The sequence below is a fragment of the Emys orbicularis genome, chromosome 7, assembly GCF_028017835.1.
Source record: "Emys orbicularis isolate rEmyOrb1 chromosome 7, rEmyOrb1.hap1, whole genome shotgun sequence".
Classification (NCBI taxonomy): domain Eukaryota; kingdom Metazoa; phylum Chordata; order Testudines; family Emydidae; genus Emys; species Emys orbicularis.
This window is the reverse complement of record NC_088689.1, coordinates 17,326,040-17,343,131: the sequence shown is the minus strand read 5'-3', so window position 1 is coordinate 17,343,131 and position 17,092 is coordinate 17,326,040. Positions and strand designations below refer to the sequence as shown.

Sequence of the window (17,092 nt, the reverse complement as noted above, 5' to 3'; positions counted from 1 at the left end):
AACTACGTCTAGATTCCGATCGGTACCGATGGTCCTGACGGTGCCGAGACGTAGATCGGTGCCGTGAAGAAGACCTAGGCCGCGAGTACGACTGGTGCCGGGGTGAAAGTCGGCGCCGAGACTGCGAGCGGCGTCGGGACCTGCTCTGAGACCTGGAGCAGTGCCGCGAGTCCGCGCTCGGAGACGGCGGGCGTACCAGGGCAGGCTTGCCCCTGGATTGCACGGTCCGAAGAGCAGGCGGTGCCGCGGGTTGAGACGGCGCCGGCTCTGTGAGAGCGATGAGGTCTTTCGCCGTCGCAAAGGTCTCCGGAGTAGACGGGAGACAGGGCTCCACCACTGAACGAGGCGGTGAGCCAGTCCGCACCGGACTCAACGGCCCTACCCCCGGTGCCGGAGTCAACGGTGTAGAAGATATTTGCGCCTTCTGGCGCTCTAGAGGCGGACACGGCTCTACCACCGGTACCGGGGGAGCCGGTGCCTGTAGGACAGCGGCCTCCTGTGTCTTGCAGGGTCTCTTATGTCCCGGAGACAAGGAACGGCGCCGAGGCGCTTGTGGCGGATGCAGTGCCAAGGGAGGACAGTGCCGTGAGGCCTTATCCGCGTCTGCTCGCGGTGTAGTACTGGTAGGTGCCGCGGGGGCGCTGCGCACCGAGGCGCTCGGTGCCGGAACTTGGCGCGCCGCGGGAGGATCTGGGCTAAGTGCCGCCTCCATGAGGAGCTGCTTGAGTCTAAAGTCCCGCTCCTTTTTGGTCCTGGGTCTGAAAGCCTTACAGATTTTGCACTTATCTGTCTGGTGAGACTCTCCTAAGCACTTCAGACACGAGTCGTGAGGATCTCCCGTTGGCATAGGCTTAGCACAGGACGCGCACGGCTTAAAGCCAGGAGCCTTGGGCATGAGCCCGGCTATGCGCCGGGGGAAAAGGGGGGAGAAATAGTCCCCTTAACCCCCGCTAACTATTTACAACTATTTAAAATAATGAACTATTAACAACAATGACTAATCTAAAGAATATACTACAACTATAACTACAACTATCTATAAGAATTAACAGGTTAAGCTAGGGAGAGTGGAGAACAGCTATGCCGCGCTCCACAGTTCCAACGACCATCAGGGGCGGTAAGAAGGAATTGAGGGGGCGCTGGGTCGGCTGGGGTATATATCCAGCGCCATGAAGGCGCCACTCCAGGGGGCTCCACAGCCGACCCACCGGGTGTTGCTAGGGTAGAAAATTTCTCCGACGATCGTGCACGTGGCGCGCGCACACCTAATTGGAATCGATATGAGCAAGCACTCGAAGAAGAACCACATTTCCCATACCCCTCAGAAGCAGTGCAAAGGCTAGAGGGAGTCAGGGGTAATGAAGGAGCTGAGGGAGAGGGAAGTAACTGCTGGGAAGGAGAACTTGGACAGTTGGTGGGTATGGATGGAAAAAGTGTGGAACAGGTTTTGGGTTGTTGGTTTTTTATTTTGGGGGGGGCTGTTAGGGAGCTTCCTCCATGCAGACTCTGGCTGATCCCATTCAGTCAGGCACATCTGCCCCATTCCCATGTGTCCCTCCCCCCTCACTCAGACACCCAATCCCCATGTGGCCCTGCACCCCCCCCCAACCCCCCGTGGCCCTGCACCTCCACTCCCATTCAGCCCCTGCCCCAATCTGTCCTCCCTCACTAGTCCTTATGAACCCCTGTCTGTGACCACCCCCCAGCAGCCCCACGTGCCCCACGTTGTCTGTCTCCCCATATCCCCTGTCTCCTAACCTGGCCTGACAGGCACTGTGAAGAAGGCACAGGCAGTCTCTTTCTCGTCCCTATGATAGCTGGGGCTGGCCGGGAGCAGCTGCTCTGTTCTAGCACCACAGCACCCCCTGGTGAGTAAAAGGCAGAACTGCAGCAACTTTCCAGCAGAAGTTATTTTCTGCGGGGGAGGGGGGCAAAAAAATATGCACGGCCCATGAATTCTGCACTGTCGCATAATTTCCCCAGGAGTAATGTTGGGATACAAAGCACTGGCAAATCTCAACTTTTAGAATTTCATTCTGGGAAACAATCCAGAAGCCTGGGTGCTAATCTAAACTTGATGCCCATGACCAGCCCAGACTCTCTCCAAGAATTCTTCTATTTTTTGTGCCATCTTAGTGGCGGAGAGACCAATTAGCATACTTCAAATTTGATGCAACAGGAACTTCTTGGTTTCATTTAAATTTAGAAGAAAGTCTAGAAAATGCATGTCCCAGAACTCACTGTAGTATTGTGTTGTAAATTTTCATTCCTACCAGATTAGAAGAAATTCTTAAAAAGCAGAGGGAGGAATTTTATTATCAGTGAACTCTGTGGTATAAGTTTCATACTGCCTCCAAAGGCTTTAGCATTTCCATTTCCAAAGTAGACCAGACTCTCCCCCTCCCCAACCCTGAAGACCTGCCACTGCATAGAAGTGTCTGGGGCATGAAAGAGAGGTGGAAGTGCATACGGTTATGTTGGGAACTCAATTATCCTCCTGTTTCTGGGAGATATGGGGACTCCTTAATCAAGTATTGAGTTCAACTCAAGGACAGAGAAGTTATTTTAAATTGGATCAACTCACCATCACTACTTTAAGTTTAAAAAAAAAGTGTTGATCAGAGGTCAATAGAATAACTAAATGTTCAAAGTCAATTATTTTTAAGTGATCTGGGTATATTTTACAAGCTCCACAGATTACCAATACTTACTCTTGTCTAGTCGTGGTCGTGGGTTGTACCTGTATCCAACCTGACTCCAGAACACTGGCACAGAGCCTCGTGTTTGAATAAATGAGAGAGTATGATTATGGACATGAATCAATTGCTCTGTCTCCACATAATTTGCCACATTCCCATTTTTATCAACACCTCTTCGTTTATACCGCATCCCTAGAAGACAAAGAGAAAAATATTGATCAGTTTATTCAAGAAAGCTGTGTAATTTTTTAAAAATTAATCCTAAATATGGATATTCTGTACACTTTTGGAAAGTGTTTTTGGTGGTGAGGAAGTAAATTATGTGAAATACAAGACAAATCAGACAGGCTATCCCAACTGACAACACTGACGTCTGGTTCCTTTTCTGGCTCCCATCTCCAGTTTTATTTTAATTTGGCAGAGATGGAACAAGGCTTTGGTTTTAGTCCTTATCCTCCCCTGCAACTATTCCCAAGGGTTGCTTTTGTCTATACAGCCTATACACCTGTACTGAAGCAGGTTCTTAGCTGTAAGAACAGTACTACCATTAGGACAGTACTTCCTGGACAAACCACAGTGGTAATGTCACTTTGATAACATCACTTTCATTCTTCCCTTCCCCTTCTATCCCTAAACACTGTTGCAGCGAGTGTTACCTTCATATTAGCACAGGAACAAGATTAAGAGTCAAGTTCTGATTTGTGAGTGTTGTATGCTACTACTGGAGCAGCCCTATAGCAGGAGTTAACTATATGAAAAAAATGTAAGGGCGGGGGTGGGGGGGTCTGACGGTAATCCAGATCACACCGTTTAGTTATCACAAATCTATAAAGTAATTAATCCGTTCCAAAAGGCATATAACCTTGATAGAGCAGATTTCTACCAAATGAACAAGTACAAGCAAAACCTGAACACTAAAAACCAAAATACTAAATTGAAAGTCAAACTACAGATCATCTTTGACTGACAGATGCTCCAGTTTACAGAACAGTGATGAAGAAAGCTCCATGAGCAGCTTCAAGATTTGGAATATAGGCAGAATGGTTCATTAACAAATGAAAGCAATTAAATTGCCATCTATATACCTAGTTCTGTGCATTTTAAACATTTCTTGCTGCTGTGGCTATTATACTTTGTTTTTCCATCCAGGGTCCTCTGGCCTGATCGCCAAGTACAGGAGTTTGGAAAAGTTTATAATGGTTTACATCAGTATTCCAAAGGCAAGAAAGTTAGTAAGTTCGTGTAATTACACTCATATTAAGTAGGAAACTAAATTTATATAGAACATGGAAATGTAATTCCACAATATTAGAATAAGAATCAATCCCTGAAGCAGCACTGAACTTCTGAACTACAGAGCATTAGCTAAACAATACTGTGTGGTGGGTGCGTGGGGGTGTCGGAAGGACATTATGTAACTAACAGTATCTAAACTTTAAATCACCACTTTTTCCTCAAAATTTCTAAGGCACTTAGAGGATGGCAAGGTCTAAAAACAAAGCTTAAGTTTATTTTTATGTACAGATTTGGAGGAACTAATTTTACAAAACATTTGAGCTTAGTGCTTCAGTTGTTTCTCACTTATCAGTGAATTTTGGAGTGTGGTTCTGGACTGTACCATGGAGCACTATTATTTTTCAAGTTTTATCCTTCACATCCCTTTTGACATGGTTAATATCTTGGACACTCTGCTTACCAGCTCTGTGCCGACTTCGGCGTGAGATAAGTGCTACCAGAAATCGCGGGTGAATATCATCTACACAAATTGGCTCCTGAGGAGGCGTCTCTGGACTGCTTTTCTCATCATCAGATGCATCATTGTAATTAACTACAAGTTCTTCAATCTGTACAAATCCCTGGATGATGGGTATAACCCAAGAGTCCACTTCTGCGTTCTGTAAATTACAAAAAACATTTACATCTATACCAGTTTTAACAGTTACTTTAAACTATCTACAGAGGTTTCTGATATTATTGCTATTTCTGCAGGTGTTCGTGGTGTTACTCTGGCTTTCAGAGAAGTCTTCTCAAAACTCAGGTCCAATCCCACAAAAATTCCCAGAATGCCCTGCCTCTTCATTTTGTACAAACACCTTTTTTGCCTTCTCTTCTGATAGCGATGGTGCTTTTATTTTAATCAGTGGAGCCATAGGGGTTTTTGGGGGGGAAGGTTGGTGAAAAATAAAACCAAAGAGCTCCCCTGGTGCATTACAATGTAACCTAAAAGTTTCATCATATTGCTCACTTTATTAATTAAAAAAAAGTTACATTCTTTAAGGATTTCATCTGTGTTTTACAGACAGCATCCAAATAATTTAAACTCTTCTTTTAAAAAAAAAAAAAAAAAAGGTTTGATCACTGACAGTTAACAGTCGAATTAAAACACAAGAGTCAAGTGTTCTGTCAAATGGAAGAGATCTGTTGGGTAAATAATATCCTTCCAGACAAGAAGCAAAGAGCTTTAGAATATTCAGATTGGATTTTTTTTTTTTTTTTTAAACATCCACAGTAAGTATCCCTGTTGTAATGTTGAAAGATTAAATCATCCTTGCTAAAATGTCAGATCAGTACCAAAAAGTCTACTCACTTAAGAATTTCCAGAAGGCTTTCAGAAAAGAACTCTCTCTTTTATCAGTCTTTTCAGGAGGGAGAAAGCAGTTCTTTCCTTCTTTGTGGAATTTCCCTCTAGTTGCTTTTTATGTTACACTGCTTTTTGTCTGGCTCATCAGAATCTCTGTTCAAGTCACTTTCAAAATACACCTCTACCTCGATAGAACGCTGTCCTTGGGAGCCAAAAAAAATCTTACCGTGTTATAGGTGAAACTACGTTATATTGAACTTGCTTTGATCCACCGGAGTGCGCAGCCCCGTCCCCACGGAGCACTGCTTTACCGCGTTATAGCCGAATTCATGTTATATCGGGTCGCGTTATATCAAGGTAGCGGTGTAGTGCAAGTAAAGAATAGTGCACCTGATCCCAGCAACATCGTGCCACAAGAATTACACATTCCATTTATCTTTTTAAATTAGTTGCCATAAATGGAAGAAGTTCATCAGATCAAATGCACAGAGATCAAAATTAATGTCAGAGATAACCGCTACTTCTACTTTGAAGAGCCTCACATATTTGTGGAAAGTCAGGCATCACACATGCAGCAATTAACCACACAGTATAAAAGAATAACCAAAATGTTCAGATCTTAAATGATGCATATATGGTTTAGATTAGTTTCCCCTTAAATATAAATGTTAAACAGAAATAAATTTCTTATATTCTAAATGTACACATAAAACAAGAAAATGTAATAAAGATAAGAGACATATACTATGCTTGATATTAGTTGTATTCTCTAAAACAGTGGTCCCTAAACTGTGGTGAGTACCCCCTAGGAGGGCACGGAGGAATGTGGCGGGGAGGGAGAGGTGGTGGGGGGCACAGCAGGATCCGAGCCAGCCCCCATGGGGGACGGAGACAGAGAGCCACCCAGTCCCACTCTGCCCTCAGCCCCGCCCTGGCCCCAGCCGCAACTCCACCCCACCCCGGCCCCAGCTCTGTGCCCTGCTCCGCCCACATCCACAGCTTCATTCTGCCCCCAGCTTCACCCCCAACCCAGCTCTGTCCTCATTTCCTCTCCACCCCCAGGCCAGCACCACCTCCAGCCCATCCCCAGTTCTGCCCCAAGCCCTGCCTTCAGCCCAAGCTCCTCTGCTGAGTCAACTGTGCAGTAATGGAAGAGGGGCGCGGACAGATTCCATTACTGGTAAAGGGTGGGGTGACAGGAAAAGTTTGGGCACCACAGCTCTAAAAGGAAGCCTCTACTGAAATTAGCTGTGAGTTGTGTCATAAGTCATCAAGTTTCTTATTCTCCTACAAATTGTCATGTGAATTTGCCCCAAACTATCCTCTTTTTGGCTCAAAAACAGAAACTGTCATATTTGTGATATTTCCATTAGTTGTAAACTAATTTTCTACATTTTTCACCTTGTGGACAAAACCTTTATATATTTAGGCCCTGGTCTTGCAATTCTCAACAAACGAGAAGACTCCCACAGAAAGATGGCACATTTAATGGCCAAGTTTTATTTTTTAAAACCACAAATGACAGAAGGCAAGTGTTAAACTTTGTTTTGAAGTTTCTAGTGAGCCCAACTGGTTAGTTTTAAACCTTTAAATCATTGTGAAATATTACACTATGTTCATCTATGAGCTTGAAAATTTAGAAGACAGTCTTAATGAAGCATTTCTAATTCATAGTTATATTTAAGGAAAAGTTAAAGTGGGTTGTTTGCTGCTTTATCACTTATATATCAGCCATACATACTATACTAACAAAAGCTCAGAATACTTTGATGCACAGTACCACTTTGTACACTGAATAGTAATACTATTACTTAGCTGTATTACTATAGCACAAAGGAGCCCTCGCCAAGGGCTAGGATGCCACTGTGCTAAGTATTGCACAGACATAGCCAACCTGGGCAGCCAGCCAACCAGGGAAAGAGGCACCCCTATACTGCCAAGGTGCCTAGAAGTCCTCTCAAGTCCCCTACCAGGCAGACAGCCAAGGTGCTGGGGAGCCTAGCACATGAACTACCAGGAAAACAGGCAGGTTTCTGTGAAAAGTTTAGTTAAAATCAACATAATCCCACAGAATATTTCCATTGCAACAAACCTGTATTTTCCTTTGGACAACTATGTTAGAAAATTTCTGACCACCTCTACTGAATTGTGCTCAGCTTTAACAAATTTAAGATACACTTTTTAGAAAACAATTACTCACATCAGTATTGATGAGATCTTGAATCATGTGTTTGTTCCAAAAGAATCTGTCATCAACCTATAAGAGAATAAAAATGGCAGTATTTTAAACAAGGTTTTTCAGAGCCTCTCAGTAAAGACACAGATGTGATCCCAAACATGAATTAACTACCCAATAACTCCAATTGGTTATCCAACCCTTCGCTGCTCGCTTTTTTTTTTCTCCCCCTTAATCCAAAACATTTTGAACAGATCTCAGACCAAGACATGTTCTTGGTAGTTTTTAATTTTGTTTTCATTATGTAGAAACCTAATGTAGGGCCAGTTGATATATTATACCAGCTGATGATCTGGCCTTTAAAAGTTTCAAAATCAATACCACTAGGATTCAGAACAAATACAGTATGTTGAAAACACAGACTGGGCAGTCATCTTCTGACATATAAATACTTACTTTCCTCCACAGTGGCAAGTTAGTCTTCTCACATGAGCTTTGCTTCTGGACAGAGTTTGTTAGGTCATAAGTCAGACTGTAGTAAAAGGAGTCTGAATCCATGAACATTTTGAAGAGTTCTTCTAATAATCTCCTCTCCAGTTTCTCCTTCTCCTTACTTTCTTTTATCTGCAAGACAGAAGAATATTATTACCTTTTTAGTGGAGCTAAATAAAAATCAGGTAAGGACACTTGCAGACCAGCATGCACACTCTAACAAAAACAAATTTTCCTGATGAAGAGGCCCATGTAGATGTAGGCAAGATCAAATTTAATATAAAACAAAGTAGTAGTAGTAGATTCTTAGAGGTGCTGGGCACAAATGCAACTTTCCTTGTGCATCTCATGTATTGCAAAGCATTTTTTCCAAGAACAGTATCCAGAAGGTGGTGCAAGCAAGCTGGATATGAACATATTTTATAGACCGTTTGGGGAATTTTATGAAAACTATTGGCCTAACAAAATGTTTTGCTAAATTACTCAGCTTTATTCAATTTAACTTCATTCAAGATTTCAACCTACTGAATATTATCATGGAGATTTCAATCTAGAATTGAAGACTAATAGAAGAATTTTGCTAGAGTAGAGTCTTTCTCTGAGTAGACTTGAGCCCCAAGTCTTCTTTTTAACTTCAACACTATGAAGACACAACCACAGGCACTTATCAAGCAAGCAGTCACAGTCACATCTATAAAAGTTAGGGATCTCACCTGGAATAATTTTGGTGATTTAAGCTATTTTATTAGTGATTCTTCAGAAGGATGTTCAAAGTCAAAACTGACTGAAGGAGAGAGATGCATGTGAAAGATTCTTCCTCTCATGATCATGAACAGAACAAAAATAAACGGATAGGATGGATAAGGATCTCTTGCACTTAGAAAGGCCTAGTTGCTACAGCAAAATGCTGCAGATGCTGAGGTAATATTACATCGCTGTCTGTAATAAAACCAGCAAGTTAGAAGTGACTATAGTAAATGAAAATTCCCTATGCCCCTTGGATTTATTCAGCAGAGCTAAACTGGATTCTGAGCCAAAGTGGGAATCATTCCACAATGTTGATTTCAACATATTTCAGCTGAAATGAAAAAGATCTAGAAATGCACCACAATGTAAATTCGTAACAATGCCTATTATTGTATTAGTAAAAGAGGAATGCTACTCCAATCTGGGTGCCTTTTGGGGCTGTGTGGCCACATAGGCAAATGGGCTGACGGAGGGGGAACAAATTGTTCTAAAAGAACTATCTTGAGAACACGAGGAAGCAGTTTTCAGCTGAGGTCTTTAAATCAAGAAGAAACAGATGAGTTTAGGGCCACACATAGCAGCCATCTTTCGCTCTTACTGCATAGTTCCCTGGCTGGGATGATTTAGTTGGGAATTGGTCATGCTTTGAGCAGGGGGTTGGACTAGATGACCTCCTGAGGTCCCTTCCAACCCTGATATTCTATGATTCTAAGCCATGCAGAAGTAGTAGATGGTAACCATCTCCACTTCAGCCTCTTCTGCCCACACTTCTGAGAAAAAGACCAGTTGAGCAGGTCACTCATTTTTGCTATGTTGAATTGCCAGCGAAGTCCCTCTTGCTGCCTCCCATTCTCATTTTAAGGGCAGCAGACAAGGAATCCACTGAACCCCATCTTGTAAGAAGGGAATGTCCAGAAAAACAGTAGCAAGGCAAAACAGCAAGTGGACAATCTTAATGACAGCAAGAAATTGGACATTTGTATAGTTTGATTCAGAGAACACAAATATGTGGCATCTAGCCAAACTGAAATTATGGGGTCACTTGAACTACTGCAGAGTCATACATGGGGTCTTGTATGTGCAATAGAGCTAGAAGTTATCAAATGAAATTTTTCTATGATTTACACTTATCAGTAACCAGTGTTCTTCAGATATTAGTCCTAAGCAAAAATGGAAATTTGGTATTTTCAATCAAATTTTTCTAGGGCAAACATATGACAAAATCCACAATTTACTGTACTCCGGAAATAAATGTGTGTTAAAGTATCCAAATATTGTGAAGTGGTGGCTTTCAGCTACCATACAAGGCCACCAACAGAAGTGGCCCACATCATTATTGATGTACATCTTTACATTCCACCATTTGGTTCTTCTAAATATTTAAACTCAATGTTAACACCTGGGCTTATAAAAATACTAATTTTTATTATGTTACTCAAAGGAACAGAGAGCAGGACTTAAAAAACTGAACGTACAACTGAGTAGAAATACTTTACCAGTAGAATCTCACCTTCAGTTGAAAGTTAGTGCTAAGCAGGGGGCCTAAACTCTCCCTCTTGAGTGTTTCAGCCAATTAAGCCAGACTGAGCTCTGGGAGTGGGGGTGTGAAACATTGTGAATTCTCCCCCCCACACACACACTCCCCTTTGCTATAGCCATTCTGAGCAGCAGTGCAGCCTTCAACAAGAAGAGGGAGTGGGGACTTACTTCCATGACAAATTAAATACATTTGCTGCTGACTGAAGGTGGGGAATGGCTGCAAGAGGGAGGAGAGGACAGACTACAGGAAAAAAAAAATTGCCCGATTTTTACACTGGAGATTATAAAGTGTTTTCTAACGACCAATCAAACTATCACCTTCAATTAGATTAGCATCTAAAAGACTCAAAATAAACTATCATTTATCACCCCTCTCCCAGACAGAATATGAAATTAAAAGGAAAAAGAAATGTATGCATGTAAAGCTGCTTGCCAGACTATGGCAGCTCCAGGATAGGTGCAGCTCTGATATGGTTTCAGGAGAGAAGACACTCACTTGTCACCTTAACAGGTAGTATACCCAGGAAGAGAAAGTCAAGAAAATGACTGAAGAAACTTCTTAACCTGTAATTAGTCTTGGAGAATTTGATTTTCATTTTGTTATAATTTTGACGCTAACATAAATGTTTATTTTTAAGCTTTTTTATTTATCAATTTAAGTTTTCACAGTTGCTGGAAATTATCGGGGTCAGACAATTATTTAATCATAGTAGACTTAAGAAGTTAAAGCTTTATAACTGTTAAAACACAAACTGTCAACATCAAATGTCAAAGGAAATATCCTTACATCAAACTCTAGTAAATTCTCAAGCCGCATTTTTCTTACTTCGCCTGCCTGTAAATTGTTTGCGTGTATAGTGAAATCGACATTCACAATAAAAAAATCGAATCCTTCCAAGCCTACCTATAATGGTGACACTGAAGTCTTGGGCCCTAATGCATGTGACCATAGAGGTAAATTAAATGCAACACCTGAATGACTTCTTTAGAAATACTCTTCCCTTTTACTGATTGGCTGCTTGCTACAGCTCCCCCCTCTCCCCCCCCCCAACACACAGTCTCTTAACCCCACTTCCCTCCATGCCACTCTCTGTCCTTCCCTCCCTCTATATGTGGGTTTTATACTGCCACACATCACCACAGTATCCAAGCATCTTCCGTATAAAACCAACAGCAGCAAAACCCCTTGCAGATTTCATGGAATTCCCCACTCCTCTTCTCCTCGTTTCCCCTTCCTTTGCCTCTCTCTTTAGGTATTCCACTCCTACCATCCCCTGCCCAACTCCACCTCCAACATTTTTTTTCCCCATTATAGAACTAACTCAAGGCTTGTAAACCATTATTTTGTATGTTATAAACCTTCCCCTCCTCCCCATCCCCTTTACTTTTCTTGTCTATTTAGACTGGCCATGAGTAAATTTAGGCTGGAAATTAGAAGACTGTTTCTAACCATCAACAGAGAGAGGTTCTGGAACAGCCTTCCAATCGGAGTAGTGAGGGCCCGAAACCTAACCCGTTTTAAGATGGAGCTTAATATGTTTATGAACAGGATTATATAACATGGTTGCCTACGATAGCAGGGGACTGAACTTGATGATCCAGGAGGTCCCTTCCAGTCCTATGTTCTTATTGTTAACTATTTGGGGCAACAGGGTGCAAGTTGTTGGGGCTACCAGATACTACAGCAATACAAAACTAATAATATTTAAAGTATATCCCAATCAGTATCAAGAATGACAAGTGTATTAAAAATATGTATTTAACTTTACTGGAAAAAATGCACAAGGGAGGAAAAGGTAGAGGACATTATAGATAAAATGCCATAGTATCAAGCTATGATTGTTTATCAAACATCTTCAGAAAAACTTTTTAAAGAGGTCTGCATTATAAAAATCAAACACTGTCAACTCATCTGTTCTTTGAGAAAACATTTCTCTATTTTACATGTGACAACTGTTTAACTTAGATAACATCATCCATGAATCAACCAGTTCTCCACTGGTGCCTCAAAAATGCTACCCCCAAAAAATATCAAGTACAGTGCTTTCAAAAGCACAATTTGCCACAAGGAAAATCTTCCTAGAGATCACACTCAAAACATTAAGTCTTTTATGAAGAGTCTCTTCTTTTATTTGCTCTTTACGTATTGTTACTATCAATAACTGGCTGATTACATTATCAAGCTTCAAAGTGCTAACATCTTGTTCAATAAAAGTGATTAAAAAATACCAACCCCATAGATTCAAGTGCCAAACCAAAATCTTTAATAGAAAAAAAGTGGCTTAGAGGTACTTATATTAAACAGTGAACACATACCATAAGTTAAAAAAAATTAAATATTGATTCAAGATTAAGCCTCCATCTAGTTCCCCTAAAAAATGTTGGATATGTATATGCACTTCATTACAGGACAGAATTCAACCGAAAATTCTTTGTAGCACTATCTCTATGAGAGTTTAACATCAGCATGAGCCTAAAAGCATACCTCCAACTATCACAAAATATTGTTCTGCAATCTCCTCAAAATATAAAAAAAAATGGAACCACTTGTTTTTAAATCAAAAGTTTTCAAGTTATCAAAATTTATCAGTAACATATGAGGGCTTGGACACACCTACCACAAATACATAGGGGAACCTCCCTTTAAGTCAATCCTATCATCTGGATTCTATGGAAGGACCCCAACATTTAGGAAGAATTATTGGGAGAAACCACATACCAGGTCAGACTGCAGAGACCTTGCAATAAATAACAGGTGGTCACAAAAATAAATGCATTAATAACCACACTGTCCCTTTAGACTGTACACGTTATTTAAAAGCATAAAGAAGATATTTTACTTTGTGTGATGTCAGTCTACTTTTTAAAAAGTCTCAAACTAATTCAGCATTGGTTTATTCTACTCCATTGAGGATTTAAAAACAAAACTAAAAAGCACCAGATACACCTCTTCCTCAATAGAACGCTGTCCTTGGGAGCCAGAAAATCTTGCCGCGTTATAGGTGACACCGCGTTATATTGAACTTGCTTTGATCCACCGGACTGCGCAGCCCCGCCCCCCCGGAGCACTGCTTTACAACGTTATATGCGAAATCATGTTATATCAGGTCGCATTATATCAAGGTAGCGGTGTACAACAGTGGATGTAGAAATTACAGTTTTAGTAGATCATGGGGATCATCTAGAGAAGTGTTCTGAAGTGCTGAAATTATTGAAACTAGCTTGTTTGTATAGCATACAGTATGTACACATGTGCTATTGTTTGTTAGATTTAGCTCCTGAGTGTCACTTCAGATTTCTTTCTACACAGTTTGGAAAAACCTTCATCTCTCATCCACTAGGTACACAAATCCAAAAATAATTTGAAGTGTTTGTATCCTTGTCAGGCTACTTTCCAGGTGAAAAGTTGAATTGTTTTTCTACTTTGCTGAAACTGAAATTAGTCCTGAAATTAATTAGGCAATATCTACAGATCTCTGCTCTGTTCCACCCTTGTGGATTTTGTTTCAAGATGTTGACTTTATGATTAGGGTTATAAGATAGAAGAATGTTTTGTATGCACAATTTTTCTCCTTATTACAGAGTTAGCAACTAGTTTTATAACTAGCAAATTGTTTTATAAAGATGAAAAATATCTCTATTAACTCCACTTCATCAGGAGAACTCTTCAAATGTACTTTCCATTCCAAGTGAATATAATTCTGTAACAGTTGAACATTTAATGCTATGGGCCCACCTTCTGCAAATCTATATTACACAAAATCAAATGAACGAGCATGAGGACTAAAATGAAATACTCAGGATGGAAGTCAATTTGTTTTCTTTATGTTATATACTACATAATTGTAGGTCTTTTACTGGTTTTCTTTACAGGGTGTATTATGTTACTCTGGTTATTCACCACAGCCTTCAAATCACTAAATCAAAAATGCTTTGAAAAACCACACAAATTAAATAGTAAATCCTCACCTTCTTTTTATTTGATGCAGACACATTTGATTTAATTTGAGTAAAGGTCTTGAGTAGAAATTTAGAGTCATCTGGAGACTGTGTAATCTTCTCTGGCTTATTTATCCCAAAGTGATGCTTTTTACAGAGCTAAATAATAAAAATACTGTGTCAGTTAAAGTTGATACTTAACATTTGTCCCAACAGCAATTTTTATTTACTACCTTTTAAATAAAATTAGATTTCATTAACATGTACTTAAACTCTCAGTAAGATTAAAAATAATGCTAATATCTTCATCAGAGTTCAACAATAAAAAGTATTTACATCTTTCCATCTACTTCTTGCGGTGTTAATTGCATGCTTTATAATGTGTTCTTTATTCACTGCAGTAACTACTTATACACATAATAAAAAAAGGTGACAAAAATCAAACCAAGTATTTTGACATGTACAGTACAAGCATGCTCCACCAAAGAATGCTTGTCAATACTGAACTGCCACTAAACAATACAAACGTGGATTATAAAAAGCTCTGTTAATTGTTATGCTAGTCTTTGGAAGTCACATTGATATTTTAAATTGCTGAATAAATTCTTTGTTTAAAGAGGTAATTACTCGTTAATAGCAGTACTTCCATAGATAATTCTGCAAGATTCAAATCATTCACTCCAAAGCTCAATCTTACTTACTTATGACCATACCAGTGCACAATTCTACAGTTCTGTCCTAATTTCTCTTGTGTTTGGTAGATAAAACAGAAGTCACTTTTTTTCCCTGTTAAGTGCACTCACCTTTTCAGATTCTGTCTTCAGAAAAGACTGCAGATTATGTCTTATTTTTAAAATGATACAGTTAAAGAATTGTGAATACAATACATGAGAGTTTCATTTTCCATTTATACACAAATATTTTTAATCCTAAAATACCAATGTATATCAGTAAGGAGAGGAATTACACTTATGGTGCCTTGTACACCTTGGTTCCTTCATCCAACGCTGAACCATTCTGAGACACTCTCCCCCCGTCTCCTCATCTTTGCCTTTGACATGGCACACCAGCAATTACTTTTACTTCTCTCTGCCTCCCCAAAGGGCAGAATGTAAATCTGTCCATAGGCATCAGTAAGTAATTACCAAAGATTCGTTAGTTCAGATCTTCAATTCTATTTACCTTGAACAAACCAAAAGGTACTAACCACCATGTTACAGAAAGAGAAAAAGCAGAAAGTAAACGGATGGTAAGTTCATACACCTTCTAGCATATCCGTTTAATTCTATCTTTAGACTGGAAATAAGTTTAAAGTTATAAAATTCCAGGATTATCTAGATTTACAGCATTATAATAATTAGTTGGCTTTTTCCCAACCTCCTACAGGGAGCAACAGTGTGACAGGTACTGATCAGTTGTGAGCTAGAGAAGCTCCCTTATGGCTAAATGATGGGGTTTTTACCTGTACATAGGTATATACAGTATTACATGTTCATCATGTGCTGCAATGTTGTCAAGTCTTGCGATTTCATCAAAAGTCATGATATTTGATATTTTTTCTAAAGCCCCAGTTCCCCATTTAGAGTCAGGTGATTATGTGAGAATCTCAGCTTTCATTTGTAAAAAAGTTTTACACCCCCATGCATGTGAAGAGAGACTGAGAACATGAACCCTAAAGGCACAAAAATATAGAAGACGAATAAAAATATAACTTTAAAAATCTTGTCATTTTTAAACCAAATAATGATTTTGGGGGCCTGATTCATGTTTACTGAAGAATCAGGTTTGGCAATACTGAGGCACTGACTATTGGAAAAAACTGCAAGGGCAGACCAAGGCAGTGCCACATGAGCCCTGCAATCAAGAACTAAATTAAGGCCCTCCAAGTTAGCGATAAGGTACACATTAGCATTGTTTACCCTTTGGGCAAAGTACAATTATATCTTCCTTGTGATCAAGTGACGTCTAGAATTTATTCCAAATATACCACAATATGTAATTTCCCTTCCTTCCATGTATTAATATAAATTTAAATAAAATAAATAAATTAAATTAATGGAGATATCCCATCTCCTAGAACTGGAAGGGACCTTGAAAGGTCATCGAGTCCAGCCCCCTGCCTTCACTAGCAGGACCAAGTACTGATTTTGCCCCAGATCCCCAAGTGGCCCCCTCAAGGATTGAACTCACAACCCTGGGTTTAGCAGGCCAATGCTCAAACCACTGAGCTATCCCTCCCCCCATATAGGGTATATTCATCTATCTTTTCAGAAGTAATTCAAGTCTGCCTCCCCATTTCAAGTTAGTCACACTTAAGATTGGAAAAAGATGCTAAATGAGGATGTTTGACCATTATTACACAACACCACTAAATTCCTAGCCCATAAACATATATTGCCCTGGTTTTGCGCATCATTCTCTTTTAGCAAGCAACTTTAGAATCCCGCACCAATGACAAACTATAGCATCTGTTAAATCTCATTGTGAGGATAGAATACCAATGCAAAGTAATCAAGCTATACACATTTCACTGAAGTTATTTCAATTTACTGGGGCTATAATAATTACACTATTTCACATGCTGTAACTTGTTTTCTCACTATGATCTCTGTATACCTAGTTTACACTTCCAGAGCAGTGTGCCTTGGCAGGGTGTTTTTTCTTTTTGCTGTTGTTTTGGGTTTGGGTTTTTTAAGTTTTAGATTAACTTAATTCACTGATCATCACGTCTCCCTGTCCTGTTAGATCCTCTAGCCCCAGATCAGGCACTAGCATTACACGCTGCCTTACAGCTCCGACTGATATGCCTCAGCCCTGACTCTGAGAGGTCATCACCTCTCCAGGATGAATGCTCTTCTTCCACTAGATTACTTGGATAATAGAGATGGTGTAAGATTTTTTTAAGGGCCACTTTCCTTA

General features: G+C 40.2%; 1 protein-coding gene across 1 annotated transcript in view; it reads right to left on the bottom strand.

Annotated features, from left to right (window-relative positions):
- INPP5F (inositol polyphosphate-5-phosphatase F) overlaps window positions 1-17,092 on the bottom strand; it is a 103,800-nt gene that overhangs the window by 32,379 nt on the left and 54,329 nt on the right. Inside the window, exons 4-8 of the mRNA XM_065408183.1 lie at window positions 14,204-14,332; window positions 7,913-8,080; window positions 7,481-7,537; window positions 4,396-4,594; window positions 2,712-2,891 (exon numbers count right to left, since the gene is read on the bottom strand). Of these exons, the coding sequence (XP_065264255.1) occupies window positions 2,712-2,891; window positions 4,396-4,594; window positions 7,481-7,537; window positions 7,913-8,080; window positions 14,204-14,332 (733 nt within the window). The remainder of the gene's footprint in view (window positions 1-2,711; window positions 2,892-4,395; window positions 4,595-7,480; window positions 7,538-7,912; window positions 8,081-14,203; window positions 14,333-17,092) is intronic.